Raw genomic sequence first — 27,402 nt, 5'->3', positions numbered from 1 at the left:
AAACTGTTCATCTATTGTAAACATACACAATGCTGTAAAAAGCGTTCATGCCTTTCCATATTTAACTTTTTCTGAAGTGCAATTCCGGGGCCATATCCTGACCAGGAACAACACTGCCATACCATAACACCACTTCTTCCATACTTCACTGCTGGCATTATAAATCATGAGAGATAACATTCTCTAGGCGTTCGCCAAACTCAAAAGCCTCTATCGTTTTGCCAAATTGTATGTTGTCACTAACCACTCCGTATCACTCATTACACGACACCCATTATCCAGATGGTTCAAATGGCTCTAAGCACTATGGGACTAAGCATCTGAGGTCATCAGTCCCCTAGACTTAGAACTACTTGAACCTAACTAACCTAAGGACATCACACACATCCATGCTCGAGGCAGGATTCGAACCTGCGACTGTAGCAGCCGCGTGGTTCCCGACTGAGGCTCCTTGAACGGCTCGGCCACCGCGGCCGGCCCACTATCCAGCTGTGTCTCTATTTACACCACCTCAGTTGTCGCTTTACATTGACTACAGATATGTATGGGTTATATGACAGGAATGCTCGACCACTGTACCCCATTCTTTAACTCCCTACCCACAATCATTGTACTAGCTGGAATGGTAAATAGTATTTTGAAATTCATGGGTGATTGATGTGATTTTTGACAGACACTTTCCACAATGCCTTTCAGTCAATGCACGAGGTCTGCCTGTTCTTTGTTTCGCTACGATCGTTTCTTTGCGTTTCAATTTGACATTCACATCATCAACAGTCAACTTGGGCAGCTTGAGAAGGATCGAAATGTCCCTCATGGATTAGTTATTCTGGTGACATCAAATGACTAGCCCACGTTTCAAGCCACTGAATTCTATTGACCGACCTATTTTGCTGTTACTAATTCTCTACTAACAACATAATACTCCCCACCTCCTTTTATATTGATGGGTCCACCTCTCTTTGCATTTAGCAGTCAATTTCGGTTTACATAGGGGTGTACAGATACTTTTGATCAGATTGTGCACTCTGCAACCCACTGGGAAGTGCAGGGGAGGGGGTACTTCCCATTGTAACGGTTGTGCATGCTTCTTCCCGTTGTGGTCACTTACAAAGGCGATAAGAATGACTGCTTAAATGTATCTATGCTTGCTATTATTCTAATCTTTTCTTCGCGATCGTTACGAGACAACTTGTAAAAAGTTGTCCTATGTTCCTAAATTAGTCAAAGTTGGTTCAATAGTCGCTCTCTGACATTTACTAGTCCAGATGGCTACACATTTAACTGCAAGCATGACGAGCATACAGGATCAACCGTTTTGCGCAATCCTGGTTGAGCGTCTGAATGGAATTTTGGGTAAGCATTTTACTGTAGAAGCCGCTTGAGGCTTGACCGACTTTGAATGCACGAGCCTACCAGCAAGAAGATGCTGGAGCTTATGTACACACAGGAGGCCAAGAAGAACGTCTGCAATATGTGAGGCGGGCCAACAGACTCCCACTCCCCCACCCCCAATCACGCTGCCTATACAGGGTGTTCCAGGAGGAATGATCAGTATTCACGGATATGCCACAAACGATCATTCGAAGAAAGGAAAAGAAGTCCAGAAACATGGCATCAAAAGTTCACAGCTTAAGAACTATTTGCACTTGTTCAGGAGAAGAGATGTGTTCAACAGTATCGAACAAGTGTTCACAGCTCGTAAGGTAAGGATTTTAGAGCCCATGTTTACTCGACATTTTTTTCTGAAATGATCTCTGAAATAAAGACTATTCTCCCTGGAACACGCTGCACAGTGGTATCGGCAGTGGGAAGGACACAGGACTATTAGTAAACTTCGCGGTCAGCCTCTCTCTGTCGTGTTTCGTTGTTCGCATTATGATAGTATACGGATGAACAGACAGTGCATAGCGCACACGGACTGATATGAATACTTTACTCAGGGTATTAACTGTGAATCCAACTACTAAAACACGTTGTTTTCTTTCTACCACTATACATCTCTAATATTATTTACTTAAAACTCTGTCTTCTGTTTCTATTACTAGCTTACGAATCAATGTGTTGGCTTGTTTAACACTTCACACAAATTTTACCTTCGAAAAGTACTTCTTGTACTTGTTTTATTTACTACGTCAGTGCCAAAGGTGAAATTTCTTGTGAAAAGATGTTGTAAACATAAAGTACTCATTTTAAGCAAGACGCACTGCCGTTCCCTCCAAATACGAATGGTGTCATAACGAAAATACGCATTTCAACAGTTGCATGTACAGTAGCTATTGTGGTACCGTATCTCAGTTTCATTTTCAATCCCACAGCGTAGCAAGTTTATTTCATTATGATATAATTTAACGATGTTCTCGTCTGCGATCTATAGCAGAACAATAATACATTTTTTTACTCTTCTGACGTTCAATCGTGTTCCTCTCTACGGAGACAAAGACAATGCCAGACAGACCAATTTGCGTTCATCGGCTCACTGGAGTATAGGCTTTCCTGTCGAGATCCGCCTTATGTCATTAGTATCCATTACAAGAGCCACAATTATCTGAATAATACCGCGGAAGAAGATTCCAAAGTCGAAGTATTGTATATGAGTACATGGCTGAAGTCCAACAATTTATGTGCTCAAAAGGTAAAGAACATTATTCTTTTGTTATTTCTCTGTGTGAACTAATAAACCCAAAGTTTTGTTTCCACGTTAATCTGCTACGTAGCGACGGAAGCGAAGAATTATTGTTCTCACACTACAAATTTCTCTCTCTGTAAGGAGGCTACACGGTAAAAAGTAAGTAAATAAATAACATATTTCACACACATCCTTTTTGGGAATTGTCAGACGATATTGTGACCATACAAACGAAAGACGCTATTCCAGATGCATCAACACGCTGGAACATGTCATATTTACGTCGCTTGCACGTAAACAAGTCATTCACACAGTGCTGACACAACTCCAAAACTCTAATATTGTTGGAACAGCGCGTACTATACTGCTCCAGAGCACGTCACAATGCTCATCCGACAGACTCCCGCATCCCTCTTCGAGGAGCTACGCAGCAACGGCTCTACCCGCTCTCATAGCTTCACCTCGGCCAGCACCTTGGCTGCTTTCTGAACCTCACCCAAGTTTTCCTGTATACCTTGCGGGCTGTCAATATGCAAGTAAAGACACTGTGGAGAAATGGCTGCTAAGCGAAGGGGGTGCTTTCCACAAATAGTCTCTGCATCGGCTCGCGCGCTGATTTTAAACACCATTGGACAGGAGAATAAAGCTGTGTCGGACAGGCACTCGAATTTGAAATCTTGCCTTCTGCGAACAGTGCTCTTACCTACTGAATTATCCACGCATGACTTATGGGGGCGCCCTCACAGACTTACTATTGGCAGTACCTCTCGCCTGTTTTCCAGACTTCACATAAGCTCTGCCAAGTCTTAAAACATCCCGCATTCTGCTGCAAAGTGAAAGATTAATTCTGGACACAACGCGCTTGCTTGTGTTAAGTGTGAACAGCGTACCTTTGCGCCACACATTGAACTCAAGGTGTCACACTGGGCCTGTGGAAATGACTCGTCAGCCACTGCTCCGAAAAATGTGTACTAGTATTCCTGGCCCCATGTCGCCAGAATGAACGGACCGCTTCTGCCCACGGAAGCGGCCACTCGTCCGGTGCTGGTGGGCCCTGGAGTTTCTCCGAGTTTCGGTATTATTAGTCACGCCTGGTCCGATCCGTACTCTGGAAAGCTGAAGTGGAGCGGCGCGGTGGGCAGTTCTTCTGGCCCGCGCAGCAGTCTAGATGGTGCGGTGATCTGTACGCCATCGAGTTAAGTACGACGGGACCGGCAGGAAATCAGGCGGGAGGCGAGTGCGGGGTGCAGATAGCGAGGTCGCTCGCCGGTGGGCGGAGCGTGTAATCCCGCGCCGCCAGAAGGGCCGAGACAAACTGCCTGGCGTCGCGTCGCTGTCTCCAGATCCACCCCCTGCTGTTCGCCTACGTCTCCTCGCCACTACCAGCTCTCCTCTCTGCCGCCAGCAGCGCCCGTTTGCGGAGCTTCTGATATTAACTGTTACAACTTCTCTGCCTGTCTAATCGTTTTCACTTCTCTCTCTCTCTCTCTCTCTCTCTCTCTTTCACACACACAAACAAACTTACGTTCGGCCAGCCACTAGCGCTACGTGTGGTGTAAAATATTTGATACCAATTAACAAGAAATGCCGCGCTGCTTCTCATTAACGCGGCGTCTTGCAGCGAAAGCTGGCGGTAAACGTAGCTACAAAGGGTTGACAAAAAGATCGAAATACCAAACCCACAACACATTACTACGCCTAATACGGTGTAGGAAAACCGTTGGCAATTAAAGTAGCTTCCAGTCGTTTCAGAAAGGATAAATACAAGTCTTGTATGGTTTCCGAGGGAATTTTAAACCGTTCTTCCACATAAATACTGGCTAGTTGACGTAACGACGTGGAAGTTAGAAAGCAATAACGCACCCTTCTCTCCGAAGTAGAACACAAGGGCTAATCAATATGGAGATCCGGTGACTCTGATGGCCAGGGGAGAGATGACAATTCATCCTCGTGCTCACAAACCGGTCCTGGACGATGGGAGCTCTGTGTACAGAGCCTTGTCTTGGAACAAAGAATCGCTATTGCCACACAAATATTGTACAGTCAGATAGACCTGATCAACCAAAAATCTTCACATAATCCTCGGCAGTAATGCGGCCTTGCAGAGTAACCATGGAGCTCATGAAATACCACGACATGGCTGCCCAAATCACCACCGAACCCCCATCATCTTCTACACTTGCCACCAAGCAGACAGCATTGTAGGCTTGGGACGGTGTAACGAGACTCATCCTAACAAACGACTTCCTTCCATTGCTCCATAGTCCAAGTGTTACGGCTTCGCTCTACTTTTTCCTGTTATTGGCATTTGCATCACTCGTGTACGGTTTTAGAATTCCATCTCGCTTTTCAATTACCAACTTATGGAGCAACCTCCTTGTTTTGGTGCTGACACGACCGCAAGCGCGACATTCAGTTCTGCTGAGGTACTGCAGCTGTCGTCTTCTTTTGCGTCGCAATCCTTCTCAATTATCGTCTGTTACGATGACTCTACACACACTTTCGACTGAGTTGTGACAGCGAATGACGTTTCTCCGGTTTCCCCGTATGCGTTATAAATCTTCGATACTGTGCCTCTTGAAACATCAAACACTTTGGCTCCCTTGGTTACGGGAGCACCCATCGTATGAACAGCAGCAATTTACCATGTTCCAATTCACTTAGCTCCGACACAATGCTTTCACATCAACACTGAACATTGCTGTAATCACGAATGACACTTGCAACGTACTGAAAAATTGGACAGGAGCCGTTGGTGATCAAATATAACAGTGAAACCTGCAGGATAGTCTAACACCAGCATTTATGTTCACGCATGCATTTGTCGCAGTTTTTCTACATTTTTGTCCAACCCCTGTCGCCCTGGCAGTGACAGTGATGAATGGAAAGCTTCTTGAGATGTACAGTCGTCACTTTCAAATGTCTGTAGCTATCCATTCTATGGTCGCCCAAGTGTACGAGAAGTATATGTTATGCAGTTACCTCAGCCAGATGCTGACTGCAGGAGTAAAGCGGTTTTTGTTTGGCCTGGAGGTGATGGGCTGGTCTTTCCCTAATCCTCCTAAATGGGTGGTGATCGAAGCTGGGTAGGCGGATTTTTTTCCCGTTGGCGACCAGTATTAGTCAACATCTGTAGTAGAGTATTTAAAAGTCCCGTCAGGTAACAGCACCTTACAGAAGCTCTATTTGCGGGAGCAGGAATTGGTCAACGAAAATGAATACGTTCTGCTCCTGATTCTGAACGCTTTGAAGTTTGTACACGGGCGCCAACTAAACAGCTGGCGCCGCAACAGATGACAAAGGGAGTGGGAGACGTCCGACAAAGGGTGTCGCATTTTCTCCTCCTTTCCCAGTATTCGGGAACAACTGAAGTTGAAATATGCGGGTGCAAGGTTTGTCATGGTTCACTTTTCGATCGGCCAAAGCCCGTACCCAGTGTATCTGAATCCCCGTCTTTATCTGAAGCCTAACTTTACTGTTAGGTTCTGAATTAATGTCGTTCAACAAACACGGTAACCCCCTCCGTACAAGAAGTAAATAACCCGACGTGTGCGAACTAACACAAACAAGAGGTACAGGAACGCTGCATGCAGTAAGATGGAGCGGATGCAACCGCATGTTGGCCATTCACAGAGTCCACGCATATAGTATTGCGAAATATCTATCACATTCATCATTTGTAACATGGAGTGCAATTTTAATGTGACTGTAGTGTTTAAAATGGATGAGTAACATTGAGCATACCGAAGATCATCCAGACAAGTGTGCCGTATTTCGAAGCCTCCAGTTCTTTGGATTTATCGGGAGTGGCGAATATCACAGTCTGAAAAGAAATTCGTATCAGAATTACTGCCGAAAGGTAATCTTGTCGATCACTGGTGGCTGAACTCTGTCACAGTTCGTGGCAAAAACATTGTTGGCTACCAGGTTTGAACTGCCATACAACGTTAACCTTGGCGCTTTCAACTGGTTCAAACGGCTCTGAGCACTATGGGACTTAACATAGGAGGTCATCAGTCCCCTAGAACTTCGAACTACTTAAACCTAGGGGTCGCGCGGTTCCAGATTGAAGCGCCTAGAACCGCTCGGCCGCACTGGCCGGCCTTTGCACTTTCCGGCGATTCTACCTTTCCTCACAAAGGTGTCCCCTTACTTCTAAGAATTCTAAGTTTACTTCTTTGTGCGATCAACGATTCGAATGAAAACGCTCACTTACGGATATTGTATGATAAGGGGCAGGAGACCACAGGGACAAAACATACTGTTCGTCTCTTTAAATTTTTATTTTGAAATAGAAGACCACAGTATACTGTTTTATACAACAATTTCTCACACAAATAGTGAGTGACAAGTAAGTGTGTGTGTGTGTGTGTGTGTGTGTGTGTGTGTGTGTGTGTGTGTTTTTTCTCCAGAAAAAGTGCTGCTGGCAAGAGCAATGTCCATCAGCGTTTGAGGGATCCGAAAGAAGATAAATGACGCGACAGAGGCAACGCCACTTCAAATAAAGCTGAATACACACCAACGACGTGATAAATAGTCTGCTTTATTACGCACCCTGCTAGACGAAACGAGATAAGGCTGACAAAAGAAGGCCTCCAACCGCCACTCATATTTACTCATCACACAAAGAGCTGCCTACGCCGTCTGATCAGGTACAACTGATTACCACGTAGCAAACAAAGTGTTGAAATTGGGGGCAGAGAAGGATGAATATCTGCTTTAGAACCTACGCGTATAGGGTTGGCGTTTTGCGTGTCTGCGAAGTGTAATTACACAAACCATTGGAGACAGAGCTCATATCGAACAGCAAAGCAGCTATCTCCACACCAGTACGCTATAAAAAAGTTTTCCGTCATTTTCTTCTTAAGGGTGCTACAAATCATACGGAGAAAGCAACACCGATGCCAATAATCAACGCCCTAACTAACAACGGACAATCTGCCTGACCAACAAACAAATTGCAATCGGCAACTGCCCAGTTCCAATTTCTAGGTGCCTCTAGTCTCCAAACTGTTCCGCGATCCATCCAGACAAATGTTTGTGTGTTTTCCAGTTTCTCTCCATTCTACTCGATGCAGAAGCACCGTTAAGTTTCAAAATTGTTTACATCCGTTATTTTTTCTCCGATGGAAAGCGTTAATTCTGCTTTAAGGTGTGCGACGACGGTTACCTATGCGGAAATCGCAGACTGACTGCGTGATTTAAATGAAGAAACTAATGCGTTACTGAATTCACGAGACAACGCAGTACGTTATGTTCATCACCGTAAGTCACGTATTCTCACAAATTAGACAATTATTCTCGCAAAATCTTCCATCAGTGACAAAATTTCTAAGAGTCATTTTACCCATTACCACATACTGGATTCTATTTTCGCTTTATCCCATGCTGAATTCGGAAACTTTTACACAACTGAAGTTTTTTCATTAGGTGCCGCTATCGCTGTAACAAACAACGCTTTGGCCCCGCCAAAAGGGAGAAAAATTGTACAAATATTTCTTTCAATTTAAAGACTTTGTGACGTATCATGCCGTTTACTGAGGATCTTTTAACAATTTCGATCTGTGCTCATAGGCTACATGCAGTAGAAGAAAAGAAAGAAGGTAAAACGTGTAATGAAGAACAGGGTGCCGGCCGGAGCGGCCGAGCGGTTCTAGGAGCTTCAGTCTGGAACCGCGCGACCGCTACCGTCGCAGGTTCGAATCTTGCCTCGGGCATGGATGTGAGTGATGTCCTTAGGTTAGTTAGGTTTAATTAGTTCTAAGTTCTAGGGGACTGATGATCACAGAAGTTAAGTCCCATAGTGCTCAGAGCCATTTGAACCATAAGAACGGGGTATACGCTAGAATAATAATTTTTTCTTGACATGGGTACAGTTAAGTAAATATAAAATTTACGTAAGCAAAGAATTTTCATAAAAAATTGTTTTACAGTATTTTTGTTGTGTGTTTCATACTGAAGCCACTGGAAAACCAGAATCTGTTCACTTTTTGTCGCATTCTGCACAACGATATCCTTGTTATTACTCTTGCAGAGTTTACCACCCATTAAGTTTGCAGGATATATAGTTTGTAACAGGTGATACGTAGTGCTTCATTTACTAATGTTCGCAATCACATTGGTAACCCCAAAGGCCCTGAAATGACATCATGTCCGAACTCCTTCAAACTCGTTCGATCTTCTGCATTGATTTCGCTGCAGATTATGCAAGCACTGACTATAGCCACACCAAGAAAATTCCACATTATGTGGTGCTACCATTTCATTTTCACTGTCAATGTCGAAGGTTATTGACTTCTGGTCACTTGGTAATTCATCCAGTAGCTGATATCTCGTGGCACTTGGTCACGTCAGCAGCTGGCGGATTCCGTAATTTCATTGCTGAGAGGAGATGAAGACTCGATTTTTTAGTTGCCATTGGTTGAAGACAGGATTATCTCGCTTAATGCTGAAGACAACAGTCAGTAGTAACTTACTCCACAAGAATCGAAATTTTAAGAGACGCACCAACACTTATCCTAAAAAGACGAAGTTTTCTGCACTGTAGAATCACTAATACGGAACGACGCACTGGCAGCGGAGCCTCTAAGAATATGAGCTATACCAGTAACCACGAGGGACCGTTGGTCTGACGCAGGAGAGAGCGACAAGGAAATGCTGAAAAACGTCAACTGGTAGATGCTTGAAGACAGATGCCAATACCCGCAAAAGTCTGCTCTACAAAGTTTCCAGAAGCAGTTTTAAGCTGAGGCTGCACAGACGTTCTTGAGCCACTGTACCTATCACTCGCGTTGGGACCGTGAATACAAGGATAGACTATTTTCAGCGCAAACACAGGCTTTTAAACAGTCGTCCTTCCCGCGTTCCACATAAAATTATATAAAATTAGAATGGGAAGTAACCGTAACATGTGGCACAATAGTAAGTACTGTATGTCACGCGATTCACTGTGGTTTTCAGAGAATGTATGTAGATGTACAAAGACGGGTACTGTGTGTGCCCCCCAATGGCCATAGCTACTACTAAAAGTCACGGTTTCGCTACGACAGGACTGGTTGGCTAGGGTACTCGACTTAGAAAGGGTAGTTTCGCTTAGCAACCTCAAATAAAAAACATGTTGAGACAGTTTTTGGGTTTTACTGATACGTGGCGCCATACGCATTCACCTCTCTGAAGAGTTATACAACAGTAATTTTAACCTACTATAATATTAAAACAAACATTGTGCTGTCTGCTCCTCCGTGTTTTTTGTTACCTCGCTGGAGTCCCCCTTCCCGTGGGACGTAAATCTCTGTCTGTGCTGCAGCTAGGAAGCGCTTCTCAGAATATTCTCTTACGGCGAGGAAACAAACGTCATGGGATAGCGCTACGCACATACATAGATAGATGGCAGTAGTATAAAGTATACACTGTGTAAAAGGGCAGTGCACTGGTGAAGCCGTCTTTTGTACTCAGATGATTGATGTACAAAGGTTCCCGACGTAACTGTGGCCGCACGACGGGAATTAACACAATTTGAACGAGGAATGGCAGTTGGAGCTAGACGTGTAGGACATGACATTTCGGAAATCGGCAGGTAATTAAATATTTCGAAATCCACAGTGTCAAGAGTGTGCCGACAATACCAAACTTAACGCATCACCTTTCACCATCAATTATGCAGTGCACGATAGCCTTTACTTAACAATCGAGAGCATCGGCGTTTGCGCAGAGGTGCCAGTGCTAAGAGACAAATAACATTGCGTGAAATAACCGAAGAAATCAATGTGCGGCAAAATTTGGCGTTAATTGGCTATGGCAGCAGAGTACCGACGCGAGTGCCTCCACTAACAGCACGACATCGCCTGCAGCTCCTCTCCAGGGCTCGTGACCATATCAATTGGACCCTAGACGACCGGAAAACCGTGGCCTGGTCAGATGAGTTCCGATTTCAGTTGATTAGAGAGCTGACAGTAGGGTTAGTATGTGGCGCAGACCCCACGAAGCCATGGACCCAGTTCGTCAACGAGGCACTGTGCAAGTTGGTGGCGGCTCCATAATAGTGTGGGCCGTGTTTACATGTAATAGACTGCGTCCTCTGGTCCAACTGAACGGACTACTGACTGGAAATCATTATGTTCGGCTACCTGGATACCATCTACAGCCATTCACGGATTTCGTGTTACCAAACGTCACTGGGCCACAGTTGTTCCCTATTGGTGTGAAGAACATTCTGGACAATTCGAGCGAATGATTTGGCCACGCAGATCGCCCATCATGCATCCCAACGAACATTTATGAAGTTAAGTCAAGAGGTCAGTTTGCGCACAAAATCTGGCACTGAGGACACTTTCGCAACTATGGACGACTGTAGAGGTAGCATAGCTCGTACTTTTGAATGCGACTTTGAACGACTTATTGAGTCCATGCTACACTGCGTTACTGCACTACGCCGAACAGTTCAGATCCGACACGCTATTAGGAGGTATCCCATGGCTCTTGTCACCTCAGTGTATTTTCCTCAGAAACATGATCGTCACCTTGTTCACCCAAACGTAGACGGATTACCTGTTTACTGGTATACTTTTCACGCACATAGTGCACTAGACAAAGTAACTCCGGTAAACTGAGATGGAATTTCTGAAATATCGGAGACATTAAGCACCATCTATTCGTCGCGATTTTCAGCACCTCTGTTTCACAACATATTTTCACAGCGCATACGGTCTAAAGCACGTGAGGACGAGGCGAGACACAGACTGGCAAAGGAAACTGGAAACAGGAACTATGTGACAAACATTTCAAAACAGTGAACACTTTATTTTACTGTGTTTCATTGCATCATTCACGCAAAAGTAACAAGTAATGACTTACCAGGTGTATCGCTTTTAAATGAGCGTTTTTTGTGAAAATGAAACACTAATTTTGAATTGAAAAGTAAAACTTTTAATTCAAAGTACTGACCATTGCTTTCTATACATTTTTACCACCTTTCTGGCAATTTGTGGACACCACGCCAATAGAAATGTTCGTCTTTTGAAGCAAACCAATCAGACACCCAATTTTCGACTTCTTCGTAGGAATCGAAGTGTTCCTCAGCCAATGCGTGTCACACTGATGAAAACAAATGGTAGTCGGAAAGGGCCATGTCTGGTGAATAGGGCGGGTGGGGTAGCAGCTCCCAGCCAACTGCTTTGATTGCATCCTGAACCAGTTTTGCTTTGTGTGCAGGTGCATGGTCGTGTAAAAAAATTACTTTGCCATGTCTTCTGGCCCATTCTGGTCTTTTTTCGATCAATGCATAGTTCAAATTGATCATTTGTTGTCTGTAGCGATTAGTATTCACAGTTTCACCGGGTTTTAGAAGCTCATGATACACCACTCCCTTTTGATCCCACCAAACACAGAGCATTGTCTTCTTACCGAATCGATCTGGTTTTCCAGTCGATGTTGATGGTTGTCCGGGATTAACCCATGATTTTTTCCAGTTTAGGATTCTTAAAATAAACCCATTTTTCATCGCCAGTAACAATTCGATGCAAAACTGATTTTCTTTCATGTCTATGAAGCAAAATTTGACAAATGGTTTTTCAGTTTTCCATCTGTCTTTCATTCAGTTCATGTGGTACCCCTTTTCCACACTTTGGATCTTTCCCATAGCTTTCAAACGATCATAAATTGTTTGATGTGCAACATTTAGCATTGCTGCCATTTGCTTCCGACTCAAAGCATCATCTTCATCCAATATTGCTTGCAATTCGGCGTCTTCGAACTTTTTTGGTGGTCTTCCACGTTCTTCACTTCTTATATCAAAATCATTACTTATGAACCGTTGAAACCATCTTTTGCATGTTGCTTCTGATAGAGCATGATTACCATATCCCTCGACAAGCAAACGATGCGACTCTGCAGCACTTTTTTTCAAATGAACGCAAAAAATTAATGCTTTCCGCAAATCATCACTTTCTGGTATAAAATTCGACATTGTTAACACGATGAAAACATAAGATGATGTTTGTTCCACGACTTGATGTACACTAAATATCTTTTGCAGATGTCATACCAACCAAACAAACAAAAAATTAAGGCTCGTTCACAAAAAATGTTCCCTATCGACATTTCATAACGGTGCACCTGGTATATGTAAGTAGAGTATATTTCCAGCGGCGTCACATCATCTCGTGCAGGTCACAGTGCTCGACAACCAGCCGCAGAGCTGGCGTTTGTTTCCATTAAACTGAACTTACAAGGAATAAAGTATAAGACAAAACACTAGTCCATACAGGATGGTCGGCTTAATTTCGGCCTTGGGAGACGTATGCCGATACGAACCGCCTCGCCGCCAGTGCTATTTAATAAGGGCGGTCTTCCCTCGGAGTTTCGACGCCAGGAGCGGGCTTTGCCGGCAGCTTAGCGGTGATTTAGCGCGAATCGCCGGCCGCTGTCTTACCTGCCGGCTGGCTATTTAGAGGCGCTTAAGGCCGGCGCGGCGAGCACCTAGCGATAAGCCAGCCCGCCGGCTGCCGGGCGCCAGATGGCCGCCGAAGCCAGTGTCCGCGGCCCGGCGAGGCGAGGCGCGCCCATTCGTCACTCAATAATGGCCGCCCTCAGTTAGCGTCAGCCGCACGCCATCTTCCATTCCACGCGCCCATCTGCGCCCGGCATTAGCGTTCATGGCCCGTCCCTCACGGCTAAACGCAGCCAGAAGTTAACGCCGTCGCGAGAATGGATTGTCGTCCTCATTTCGGCTATTGAAGACATTTCACTAACTGCCGTCAGAAAGGTCATGGCGAGATTACAACACGGAAATAATACGTGCTCGTTAAATGGACGAACGTCTCGGCAATATATTCCTAGCCATCGCATTCCGTTAAACATCCAATCTCGAACAAAACACGACGAAACTGCAGTCGATTAAAGAGACTATTACTAACCGCGAATGGAGCTAATATTTGTCTCATAGAAATTCAAGTCCGCCTATTATGCAAACTATTATTCTTTTTAATGCCGAAGCATAAATCAGTACCTTTCTACCGTTATCAAGTGTTATTTCCTAGAATCTTAGGCTCTGTAAGGCCTTCCTTACTTTATTACACAGCTTCCCGTTGTTATTTCCGGCCGGCCGCGGTGGTCTCGCGGTTCTAGGCGCACAGTCCGGAACCGCGCGACTCGTACGGTCGCAGGTTCGAATCCTGCCTCGGGCATGGATGTACTTAGGTTAGTTAGGTTTAAGTAGTTCTAAGTTCTAGGGGACTGATGACCACAGCTGTTAAGTCCCGTAGTGCTCAGAGCCATTTGAACCATTTTTTGTTATTTCCGTGGTACCTGTCCTCATTTACACGCTCATCTGTTGCGGAAATACACACAGGAACGGGTACGTATGTTTAATGAAGCAACATCGCAAATTACAACTTCGAACTTGATAAAACACGATGTTTGTGTTGCTGCTGGGTACTTGGAGCGTTTTCATGTTCAGGGACATGTGAACATGAACTGTAACAGGACTTTCGATGTGACTCCTCATCTAGAGTTCGGCGGTCTAAGGCATCAGGTTATGAAAGCAGAGCTGGAAAACGCTCAACGGTTTTCACTGTTCATGACTAGAATGTGGATCGTCAGAGTAACAACGAGGGGGTATTCAACAGGATTTGCGTAAGGGCAACAGTTTAGAAATTATCGCCTAATCAACACTGACAATGACGACGCTGCTAGTGGCAACGGTCACGCTGAGGATGACGATAATGACATTGCTAATGATGATGGTGGTAACGATGGTGTTGAAAGTGATGATGATTGATGATGATGATGATGATGATGATGATTACGACGACGACGACGACGACATTGATTATAATTATGCTGATAACGAGGATGCTACTTATAGTGATGATGACTATAATATTTATATCGATCGAATTGGCTATCTTCTGCGATGAGTCGATCAGTTATTTGCCATGGCCGTTTGAAAGGATCATCTTCGTCTCTAGCGATTTAGACGCACCATGGGAAACCTAGACCAGGGTAATTGGGCATATGTTTACACACTGCTGTTCCGAAATAAGAGTCCAACGTATTTCTTCTTCCTCTCTGATCTTTTCTTGGTTCAAATGGCTCTGAGCACTATGGGGCTTAACTTCTGAGGTCACCAGTCCCCTAGAACTTAGAACTACTTAAACCTAACTAACCTAAGTACATCCATGCTCGAGGCAGGATTCGAACCTCCGACCGTAGCAGTCGCGCGGTTCCAGACTGAAGCGCCTAGAACCGCTCGGCCACCCCAGCCGGCGATCTTTTCTTCATTTACTTACTAAAATAAGTAGTCTTTCCCCTTACTTTTGAATCAGTACATCGAAGAAGCAATGATAGAAGTAAAAGAAAGGTTCAGGAGTGGAATTAAAATTCAATGTGAAAGGATATCAATGGTACGATTCGCTGATGACATTGCTATCCTGAGTGAAAGTGAAGATGAACTGCATGACATGCTCAATGGGACGAACAATCTAATGAGTACAGAATATAGACTGAGGGTACATCGAAGAAAAACAAAAGTAATGAGAAGTAGCAGAAATGAGAACAGCGAGAAATTTAATATCAGGATTGATGGCCACGAAATAGATGAAGTTAAGGAATTCAGCTACCAATGATGGACGGAGCAAGGAGGACATCAAAAGCAGACTAGCAATTTCAAGAAGGATATTCCTGGCCAAGAGAAATATACTAGAATCAAATATAGGCCTAAATCTGAGTAAGAAATTTCTGAGAATGTACCTCTGTAGCACAACACTGTAGGGTAGCGAAACATGGACTGTAGGAAAACCTGAACAGAAGAAAATCAAAGCATTTGAGATGCCGTGCTACAGACGAATGATGAAAATTAGGTAGACTGATAAGGTAGAGAATGAGGTGATTTTGCGCAGGATCAGAGAGGAAAGGAATAATGGAAAACAAAGCCAAGAAGAAAGGACCGTATGACAGGACATCTGTTAAGACATCAGGAAATGACTTCCATGGTATTAGAGGGAGCTGTAGAGGGCAAAAACTGCACAGGAAGACAGAGATTGGAATACATGCAACAAATAATTGAGAGCGTAGGTTGCAAGTGCTGTTCTGATATGAAGAGGTTGGCATAGGAGAGGAATTCGTGGCGGGCGGCATCAAACCAGTTAGAAGACTGATGACCAAAAAAAAAAATTCTTGTTACAAAACTTGTAACTCACCAAAACATGTAATCATATTTTATTTACGTAAATTTAATACTGGTTTGTATTATAGGTACATATCAAGCATTAAATTATTAATACATGTTGCTAATTTTCATAACGTTGTATAGCGAAACATAAGAGTCCGGGGCGTTAACCACGGTGCCACCACACTGTATGGTGTTCTCTGATCTGCTCCAACATTCTAAAAACATTTTGGAGTTTGAAAATATTCATTTCACTGCCTTATTCTGACGACCATTTATAAAACTCGTAAGCATATATTTTCAAAGTGTGCAAATAAAAGCGGACAGGAGGAAACGTGAGTTGCGCGTCTAAGACGCATATTGGCGGCCAAGAGGATTGTGCCGCAGCGCACGTGCAGTCCCCAGCCAGTGCTTCTCGGAAGACCTAAATAGGGTCAACTCGGCGGAGCGCGCTGAAAATTTAAACACATCTGGCGCTCCAGGGCGGCGCAGCAACATTTCGTGTGCGAGCTGGCGTCTTTGCGCGTCTGCAGAGTTATGCAGTAGCTGTCTTAATACAGGCAAGTCACCCGTTGCTCCAGGAACTCATCCGCTTGGTGGACACTACCACAAGTTCCAACTCGCCACGCTACAGTAGAAGCTAAAACCCTGACTCAGGACAAACCAATCCCTTCCCACTGATACGCTTTTGAACAGTTCTGTCCCCCCGTTGATTCACTACGAACAACAATCCTTAAATAAATGGAGTCAAACATCAGCACCAAACGCATAAATTACTTGTGTTCATTATAAGACATATTCGCGTCACATGCGTCATGTTGGTTTCAGGTATATAAAATGGCTGTTCAACTGTCTATTAGTAATTTACACGGATGAAACATGACAATAGAAGCAAACACATTCCAGGAAATATGGGCCCACAACCAAGGATCTCGCCATGGTATTGTGAAAGTGTGGGGCTAGAAGCCGCCTCTGAGTACAGTTTGAAATATTGACTTACTTAGTATAAATGTACGAGTATTTGAACTATAAGCCTTTCGATTAAGTCGGCTCATTTTCCACTCCGTCCCACGGTTGGGGAACGTGGCACAAGCATAATGTAGTACCAGTATATAGTCCACGATGATTAGGTGGAGAATGGCCTGTACTTCGGTCTCTAAGGTGACTTGAACTCAATGCTCTGCATTTCTCTGTCTTGAGTCAGCTCAAAAGTTAGGTGTACAACATTCCCGTTGATACGGTTCTCGAACTTGGAAAGTGAATTGAACAGCCTAGTGAAGCAATGAGAGATGATTCGGAGGTGCTTCAAAGAATTCTAAAATCTCTGCGGAGGCGAGTGCAGTACTGCACTGAAATGCAGCGACAACACGTAACCCATACTTCGAGCAGGTACAATTGTGCAGTGAAATGTAAAATCTAACGTGTTGAATCAGTATAGTATTTCATTTTAAATTAAGCCACTAGTGACATTTGAGTAAAATTAGACAGATCAGATTATATCTGTGACACATTTGATTACCTATGACGATACTACATACTGGAGGCAGTGCCGGCTTCTAACATTCGCAATTATCTTCCAAGCGGCTTGTTTGCGGACCCATGTTCACTAGAACATTTTCATTTCTGTAACCGTTTATTTTCACCACCCGTATCAGTTTTTGCTGTTAATTCACCCACTGTATAGTGAACATTAAAGAGTGACGCGGTGGTGTCAAAGTAAGTTTTGCCTCGCAGAGCGACTATAGGAAATTTTAAGGATACAGTATTTTCAAATGAGAATATCCAAAAAATTGATTATATTTATTTTAGGTTTGCAATGCAAATAGATTACCGTCTTATAACTATCCTCCAGGCGGTGTTTACATCCACACATCATACATTTTAAAACCAATGAACTAACAGGAGATGCTTTCGGAGTGTGGACGTAAAAACTTAAGCAATGAAATGTCTGCTTCAGAAGCTAATGCCCAATTCAAATGGTTCAAATGGCTCTGAGCACTATGGGACTTAACTTCTAAGGTCATCAGTCCCCTATAACGTAGAACTACTTAAACCTAACTAACCTAAGGACATCACACACATCCATGCCCGAGGCAGGATTCGAACCTGGGACCGTAGCGGTCGCGCGCTTCCAGACTGTAGCGCCTTTAACCGCTTGGCCACTCCGAATGCCCAATTCACACCCAACGGTTTGCTGAACTGTTTTCACTACCACAAAAATTTATGTAAGAGCAACGCACAAACTGTAACGAATCTCACTTTCAATAATGTCGAAGGAAAACTAATTCTTAAATTTGAACTCGGCAGTCAATCTTCGTTGTGAGAACAATTTCGATATAAGGGCATTCCGAGCTTCAGATGCTACTGGGTATTGCCGAAAGTCCAAAGAATTCAGTCCTGAGCAAGTGCTTGTGTTACATTTTGTAAGAGAATTAATACCTGTACGGTAGTTCCCGCGCGTATCAAAAATACGGCAAACGCTGTGTCCAAGAACTATTCATAAATTCAGTATTTCATTGTAAGGAGACAACACGAAGCCTTGCGTGACATAGCTTACATTTTACTCCATTTAACAACAGTCAGGGTGGAAAAAATCTTATCTAAACAACTGTTGTGGCTGTGGACAGACTTACAACGAAAATTATATGCACACATGTAATAAGACTCGTTCGACATGATTTCCATTAAAATCACGCAAATGAAATGTGGAACCTCTAACTAACCAACAAACCAGCTACTCGACCACTAGTGTCATGTCGCACGTTACTCACCTTGTGATGAAACAGTACGTGACTGGCGGCAAAGCACGAAGTTCCGATAACAGTTTCGTTTCAGTAATTCAGAAAACAACAAAAAAGATAACTAAAGACTAAAAGCCAGCTCTTAACGAACATAAATGTTACTACAGCACTTGTGAGGAAGCGAGGTGAAGACTTAAAAACCTGCCTTTGTGAAGCTCCAGGTCTAAACAGCCGAGAGAAATTGCTATACCGATAAGATAATCTGCATCGTCAGGTTTGGACTAAATTCGACAGGCGAGAGAATGTTTAACAAACTGAAATTAACTCTTTTCCGTCTCTCTGGACAATCAGAGATAATCATCACTTACTGAAAACTTTGTTCTTTATACAGGGTGTTACAAAAAGGTACGGCCAAACTTTCAGGAAACATTCCTCACACACAAATAAAGAAAAGATGTTATGTGGACATGTGTCGGGAAACGCTTAATTTCCATGTTAGAGCTCATTTTAGTTTCGTCCACCTACGCTCAATGGAGCACGTTATCATGATTTCATACGGGATACTCTACCTGTGCTGCTAGAACATGAGCCTTTACAAGTACGACACAACATGTGGTTCATGCACGATGGAGCTCCTGCACATTTCAATCGAAGTATTCGTACGCTTCTTAACAGATTCGGTGACCGATGGATTGGTAGAGGCGGACCAATTCCATGGCCTCCACGCTCTCCTGACCTCAACCCTCTTGACTTTCATTTATGGGGGCATTTGAAAGCTCTTGTCTACGCAACCCCGGTACCAAATGTAGAGACTCTTCGTGCTCGTATTGTGGATGGCTGTGATACAATACGCCACTCGCCAGGGCTGCATCAGCGCATCAAGGATTCCATGCGACGGAGGGTGGATGCATGTATCCTCGCTAACGGAGGACATTTTGAACATTTCCTGTAACAAAGTGTTTTAAGTCACGCTGGTACGTTCTGTTGCTGTGTGTTTCCATTCCATGATTAATGTGATTTGAAGAGAAGTAAAAAAATGAGCTCTAACATGGAAAGTAAGCGTTTCCGGACATATGTCCACATAACATATTTTCTTTCTTTGTGTGTGAGGAATGTTTCCTGAAAGTTTGGCCGTACCTTTTTGTAACACCCTGTATAATTACCTTCCATCAATGTGGTGCTAGATGCCCAGTTAGAGCTACTGACTTAAAGTGATTTACACGTTCCTTGAACTCTTTCGGTAATCACATACAAAATACGAAAACAATAATAAACTAGGATGTGTGTATTTCATAGCCAATTGCAACGTTCGCTGCGGCGTGCCCATGCATAAGCTATATGGTGACTATAGATCATCATCTACTAATGGGCATTACTACTGGCGTTACCATCACCACCTCACCCTCAGTAATACAACGATGTTAGTCGTCTGAACGTCTAAGCCAGTTTCGACTTGTTCTGCCTTTACATATTCTGTTTGGTCAAAGTTATTCTTGACCTTCACGTCATTTTTTACTCTTCGTAAAAAACAAAGACGAAAAGGAAAAACAATTTATAGAGTTTTCGCACTCGTTGTGTTCTTCGCAGTTGTGGCTCTTCGATTACTGTCGATACTCTACAGAGGCCTGTCCTCCTGATGACACCCGATTGTGAAAGAAAGCGTAGTTTTACCACGCCTCCGAGAATCTTCAGCGTTATACTTCTGTCTGTTTTGCTTAAGTGACATGTAGTGGCAAAAGGAAGTGGGCGGGCGGTAACTGACACATGATAATTCTGAAAGACGGAATTACGTCGTGTAGTAGTTGTAACAATGACTATTATTAGATCAATGATATACAACATCCGACGAATGAGTGTCTTCAAAATGCTATGTGGCAGTCGGCGAAAGCAGGGGATGATGAGAATGACCGCGACTACAACGTTAATTCTGAGTGCACGAAAATTCACCAACAGGTTCTCTCCAAATAGTGCTACGTTTCTCACGAAACGAAAACACCGTATCAAAGGTTTTATCTTCGTGAGAAGTTCTGTAGCGAGATTAACTTTCAAGACAAGAAACGGTTTGTGGCTTGCGGTCACAATAAGCACAAATGTTCATTAGAAGTACTAGTTAACGACAATCCTTAGGCATTTAACTATATAGCACTTCGTATTTGAGGGACGCTATTTGTCTTCTTTCCTTCTTTAACTTGTTACACATCATTTGTCGGCAAGGTGAACAGCCATTTGCTACCTCACGTTCTCTTACGGTGGGTCGGAAGAAAGAAGACTCGTCTGGGCGTATTTTATGCAATAACATTTTGGGCTTAGCAATACAGTCGGCGAACTGTAAATACTGATCATATAACATCTCAGTACAAACGATGTCTGTGGTGGACACACACACACACACACACACACACACACACACACACACACACACACACGCGCGCGCGCTCGCTCGGTGAACGTAAGTGTGCACGTTAATGTGACCCTTAAACGACAAATATCGAGTAACATAAGCAGGACGTTTAGTAGTTGTACAGACACATGATCACCGACACACTGCACGGTACTCTTTAAGGTGTTGGTCAACGATTAGGTTCAGAGCACCCATTTGGCTTTACGACGTTTTTAAAGCTCACGAGTGAGCAATAAGGCAATGCACAAGCGTTTCTAATATCAGCTGATTCGACTGTGCGAGTTCGCTTTTTCTAATAACGTAAGCGACGTCCCTTGCTGAAGAAAGGTGGCCTTCCACGTGACGGAATTTATACACCAGTTTGTTACTTTGGCCAGTGACTATGCGTCTCAGTGTTTGCTTCCAGTAAGTTCATTTCTAAAACGCTAATCTTACTAGAAACATTTACGACAATTTTAAATGTTTCCTTATCAAAACAATAAAATGAACCAATTCCACTCTACTTTTTTATATTCATGTTCAAGACTAAGCAGAAAATACAATGAACGAAGTTGCGTATTTCGTTTTGTACTTTGTGACTGCAATTTAAAAGCACTAACAATACTCATTTTCCACCATGTGACATTCACATCTTCACTCAAAGGAAAGGTCTCCGACAGATATTTGAGCCTGTTTACCAAAAACAGAAATAGAAACGACAAGAATCTGGTAACACGAAATTTAATAACTGTATCATTCAAAACAGAGACTTGGCCGAAGGTTCCAGTATCCACTCAATGTTGACAAACAGCGATTTTTAAAATATGAAACCCCATTTTTAATACGTCTGTAATCCCGAAACGTAGCGTAAAATGTGACATTCATGGGATCCTACCGTAGATAAGTCACCTAGTTTGCACTTGACATCTTCGCAGGTGATTATCAGAAACACCGCAAGTCCTTCCATAATGTGGTGTCCCGCCAGTGTTGCCTCCCAAGTGTCAAAGGAAAACAAACACCACTGACGTTTGATAAAATCGATGTGCGCCTCCACTGTATACCTGCCCTTCAAACAATGGACGGCATCGTAAATAATAGGCACTAGCTGGCACCTGAACACAGACTGCCCATGATGACAACTGACATGGGCCTCTCTGTTAGAGAATAAACGCATTGATGATTGCTTCTTGAAATCAATACTTGCGTTCAGAAGAAATATATAGGGTACAGAACACGGGGCCTGAACGCTGAAAATCATTTAAATTCCTATGGGTAATGCGTTGTGTTATGCATGAAATCCAATTAAATGAGCATTGAACACTGGAATATTTTAAAATTTCACAGGCCTTGGATTAGATCCAGCAATGGGACTTGTCAAGTTTGTGTTCATTTCACTAAGTTAAGAAATCTTTTTCTTAATCCAACAAATTTTGCTTCGTGTCTCTGTGACACAAGGAAAGGTCGGAATAGTGTTTTCAAGAACAGCCTTAATCCTTATCGTAACGGAAACTCCCGCGACATGAGAGTCATTCACTGTTCTTTGCGATTACTGTGACGAAACTGTTTACGAAGATCACGACCATGAGAGTTACGCCGTGATATACATTTAATTTTTACTCCACGTTCTAACTACGAAGGCTAAAAGAAATTCCTTGTAAGCAACTACAAAGTTGGACACAACTCTGCTACGATGATTTTCGTGTTGCAAATTCATTGTTAAAAATAAAGGAAGTCATTGTTCGCTTTTCATAAGTAGATTTGATTCTTCTCTCTCTTTGTTATTTGCACATAATTTTATGTTTAGACGGAATTATACCTATTTTACGTTCGGATAAAATTCGCAAAAATATTAAAAATAGCTCCAAGAGGTGGCCTTAAAACGAGGTGCGATTTCCCTAAATTGCTAACACCACAACTGCTCGTTTCTGAAACAGTGAATTTTTAAAGTGCAGTGTAATGGCTATAACACAAATAATCAATTAACGGAAAAAAGATCTGTCAACTTGGTGAATGGAAATGAGTGCTTTAATGGCGAAAGAGGCACACTGACATGAGCTACCGAGCAATTCACATATACTGTATAACAGGGCCGGCAAACATATGCGCTCCTGGAGCGCGCTCGGCGAGTGCAGTCGCATATTTTCAGCGCTCCGGTTTCCCTCCACCAAATGCGCCATTCCGAGCTGATGCGTGAGTGAGACTGCCATATGCTGAAGCGTGCACATGTGGGACACTTAGGAAAGCGTGTATTGAAACACAGTGCGGCTACTTCTAAGAGGCGAATATTGCAGCATATTTCTGTAAGCATGATTTTATAATGCGTTTATTTCCAGCTTTTTCTCTGGCAAAGCAATAACTATCACTATTCAACTAAATAACTACATTTAAGTCTACTAATACGGTAAACAGAACTACAAAAAGGTTTGATGTTAATAAATTTTTGATGTTTGTAAGAAAGATAAAATTTCATGTTTATAAATTTATAGACGTGTCGGTTTTAGAAAATGTAACATATCTCGAACTATGGTTCATGATGTTGTCAAACACGTGGAGATAGATTGAAATCTGTTAAACCCGAAGGTTGGCGAAACTTTTGAGAATTTCTTAACAGAAAGGAAAGATAAAGCTAGCACCATGTATTGATCCAAACACTGAAATGACTTTAGCAGCTTGTCCTAGTAATGGAAGATATTGCTGTTGGGGCAATATTTTATGAACGTTTTGTAAACTGTTGACAAGTCGTTGCGCTATACGTCTATCAGCTCAAGTTGGAAGTAATGAGGAACATCAGCACCCAAAAGCGAGAACTATCTGACATGCAAGCAGAAATCGGACTACAATCGTGCAGTGTCCTGGAATCTCTATGAAGACTCGTCACGTAATATTTCAGTTACCGAAACGTAATCAGTGATGTTTGGTCCACAAATAACTGCCTCGAGTTCCGTGAAATGTTACATCTCATGAACTTTAAGCTGAGTTTTCAACAGGATAAATTTTGTTCGATAGCATCAGTCTTGGCTGCCGTGATTCCCCCGCGGCGTCCACCTGCAGCGTTGCTGTTCCCTCTTATCCTCCGAGACCGGAGTGCACGACTCGCCGAGCGCCGATTGGCCAGGCTTGCTGTATGATGTAGAAAGCATGACGCCTCTGTGCCATGGGTCGTTTTATGTCGCTCCTTATTTCTTCCGGAGGCTCGTTATCTGCTTCTCATAATTAATGAAGTGTTTGCGTATAAAACTTTCTCCGTGTCCAAACCAAGTTATGTCTGAACCAAAACTCGAGCTTTTGAAGACATTCGTTAGGAGCTGCAAGTAAACTCTAACGAGGAGAAGCAGCGGTTAGAAGTCGGGAACTACACTTGAGAAGACGGGAATACAAATTTCTGTAAGTTGATCATGACGCGGCTTGAATAGAGACGAAAAATTAGGAAGCCGTAACAAGAACGAAGTTGGTTCTGTTTTGTGGAGCAACGGGAAAAGATGTTAAAAAAAGACAATGGAGTCAGATCAACGCACAGAAAAGCAATGAGATAACTGCACATCCAAAGGATTAATAAGTGGTCAATAAACTTACGTACTGCGCACTGGTGAAAAAAAAAAACACTAGACGAAAACTAGGTGTAAATCCCTTGCTTTCACTACCTTGCTCTCATTGGGTGTAAGAACACAACTGGCGGGTCTTCTGTCACGTTACTACGTACAATGGATTCTACGTGGCTACCAGCACGTGTGTTAGTGAGATGGTCTACTGGAGACCAGTACCACATCATGTGGGTGTCCGTATTACATTGATCAAATGTGTTATACACCCTGAACACACTTGAACAAACGACACCAAATCGACACTCCAATACTTCCAAACCTGTACGATGTGCTGATCAAAAGTTAATCCTTTTACAATCATCTCTTTTGCGTTTTCAGGAAAGAAAAATGTCATTCACACAGATGAAGAATGGTGTGAGTACGCGATGGTTAGTGGGTTTGTTAATGGTAATGGAACTTACCAGGTGGAGATCGAATATTTCATGTCCAGAGAATGTTCACATGCAGCCTACCACCTGTTTCGGACACTGAGGAAGGCGAATCATTGGCATGAGTGGCATGGGAGGACAATATCGATAGATCGTACATATAGTTAGCTGTAGTGCCATAAATGCAGAACGAGTGGTGACGTAACAGACTCAGGACAACAACCTGGCAGAGTAGGAGGACTACATCCCATGAAAGTGACATGACTGTTCCACCAGCTCTGAGAACAGATGGATTAAAAAAACTGAAATCTGGGCAGAGGTTACAGACAGAGTGTCACCAAGTGTCGGGAAAAGTTTACGAGAATCTGAGTTGAGATCTCGAGCTGGCATACGCTGCTTAGCACTGACACGATACTACAGACCACAGGGATTTGCGTGGGATGGAGGTGGCGTCAGCTGCGACATTTAGTGGCATTCTGTGGTGTTCAGTGAAGAGTGTCGCTTGTGTCTGTGGCCAATGTGAACGTAAGCAACCTGATGAAAGGTCACAGACAGCACTGATTCTCAAAACCCATACCTCACCAACTGCTGGAATCATGGAGTGGGGCGTTATTGCATGTGAGAACAAGAATGATATGGTATTTATTAGAGGGAGGCCATACGATCGGCAGTTATAATACTGTTAATGCCTAGGATGGCAATTGACATATTCCAGCAGAATAATGCAAGACCCCATATTGCAATTCACAGCAAAACACCTTTATGAATGTAGGGATCCTTCACTGATCTATCCAGTCCTTTGATATGTCACCCAGGGAGTATGGCTAGGATGCGATGACAAACAATGTTGGCAGAAACAGCCTGAAAAGCTAGTAAGGGTGCTGCAGGGTAGGTTGTGCTGAGAAATAATTAGTAAGAAAAAAATTCGATATGTTACGTACTTTCCGTGTTAATTAGCATTGAAATTAGCCAATCAGTTAGCTGCGCGCGCAAATTCAAACGATCCGCCAGATACCGTTAGTGTCAGTTGTTCCGATGGCGTAGATGGTAGCGGACGGTACAGCTCAATCTTTGGCTCGAGTTAGATCCTTACTACGGTCCCGAGTTCAGTTTCTGTATAGCTCTCCTGTTCGGGTTTAGGAAACCGAAACGAGGAACACGTTTGGCGACACACACTCTGGTGGGCAGCTTGAATTAGAGCGCTCAACGGATTCATTAGCTGAATTCAATGCTAATTAACTCGAAAACGGCGCAACATATCCATTTTTTTCCTAAAAATTATTTCTCAGCAAAAGCTACTCTGCAACACCCTTACAAGCTTTTCATTAGTCAAGAATTTTTATAAACTGACACATAATTTGTTTCAGGTACGGTAATAAATAACTCAAGATTACATTCGGAGGCCGTTTGCTTCCATTCCACCAAGAATCCAAAGCTGTATTTGTGCCTGTAGGGATCACACACAATACACTCGTTGCCCATGGACGTCGGTTCTGAAATAATCATTTAGTGCCGTTGCATGATAAAAGTTTGATGAATATCGGACTCGTACTTCACGGTGTAACCCTTTCCGTCTCCACTGGTGTCCTTCGCCAGAGGTGGGTTCAGCCTGTGATCTGCGAGCAGTGAAGCCAGCGTGTGGACCGTGCAGCGGCAACAAGCAGCGAGCGGCCAGCAGAGAGACAGACAGACGTACCTGGGCGTTCGAGGTGTCCCCCGGCGGCGCCGGCCACGCCCTGCAGCAGGATCTTGGCCGGGCTGAGCGCGCACAGGCAGCGCGGCAGCAGCGTCTCCAGGCTCACGGGGCTGCAGCCCATCTTTCACTGCACTCCACTGCACATCACTCGACAACACACCCACTGTGCTACCTGTCCCCGCAACGTCCTCCTCGAGTTAACAATTCGTGAGACACTTCACTCGCTGAGAGTTGACGCTTTGCTTCTAATGGAGGAAAGGACCTCAGATGTCCTCCGTTCTTTGGTTACTATGCCGAAAAACTTTGCGTCCAAAGTCGAGGTTAGTAGGACTTTTTTGCACGATACAGTTGTTATCTTCTAATAAAATTTCGTTAGATCTCAGTCCTGCAATTAAAAATCACTACTTGAGATATCAACAGTAGGTGAAAGCCAAATGTACCTCGCTATTCTTACACAGAAGAAACAGAACATCTGCATTCGACAAATCCACACTGCCAACGATCCGGATATATCGATAAATAACTGACGTAATACATTTGATTTAATCATGTTGTATGACATAGTGAAAAAAACAATAGCTCATGCGCACCGAATTTTTTAGAACCGGAGAGCTGTGTAACAGAACGAACCATCCATGGCCGGCTTAGAAATCCCTCCTACATACCCCTAAAATGGCGTACGATAGACCACGGAAAACCTAAATCACAATGGACGGACCCAGATATACAGTCTCTCTTCTCGAACACACATCTCGGTTCTTTATCACCGTTTCATTCCGCTCGTTATAAACAGAGATATTTATCACTGTTTTTCTTCTAAT

At 43.5% G+C, this 27,402-nt stretch overlaps 1 protein-coding gene across 3 annotated transcripts in view; it reads right to left on the bottom strand.

The window, feature by feature from the left end:
- LOC124593138 (atypical protein kinase C) overlaps nucleotides 1-27,402 on the bottom strand; it is a 760,580-nt gene that overhangs the window by 601,131 nt on the left and 132,047 nt on the right. Inside the window, exon 2 of one of the 3 annotated variants that reach the window (XM_047131903.1) lies at nucleotides 26,582-26,966. The exons of the other annotated variants lie outside the window; for them this stretch is intronic. Within the exon in view, the coding sequence (XP_046987859.1) occupies nucleotides 26,582-26,702 (121 nt within the window). The 5' untranslated portion in view covers nucleotides 26,703-26,966. The remainder of the gene's footprint in view (nucleotides 1-26,581; nucleotides 26,967-27,402) is intronic. 3 annotated transcript variants of the gene reach the window in all.

The sequence above is a fragment of the Schistocerca americana genome, chromosome 2 (assembly GCF_021461395.2).
Source record: "Schistocerca americana isolate TAMUIC-IGC-003095 chromosome 2, iqSchAmer2.1, whole genome shotgun sequence".
In the NCBI taxonomy this organism is placed as follows: domain Eukaryota; kingdom Metazoa; phylum Arthropoda; class Insecta; order Orthoptera; family Acrididae; genus Schistocerca; species Schistocerca americana.
The sequence above is the reverse complement of the archived record's forward strand: the minus strand, read 5'-3'. Positions and strand labels throughout refer to the sequence as shown.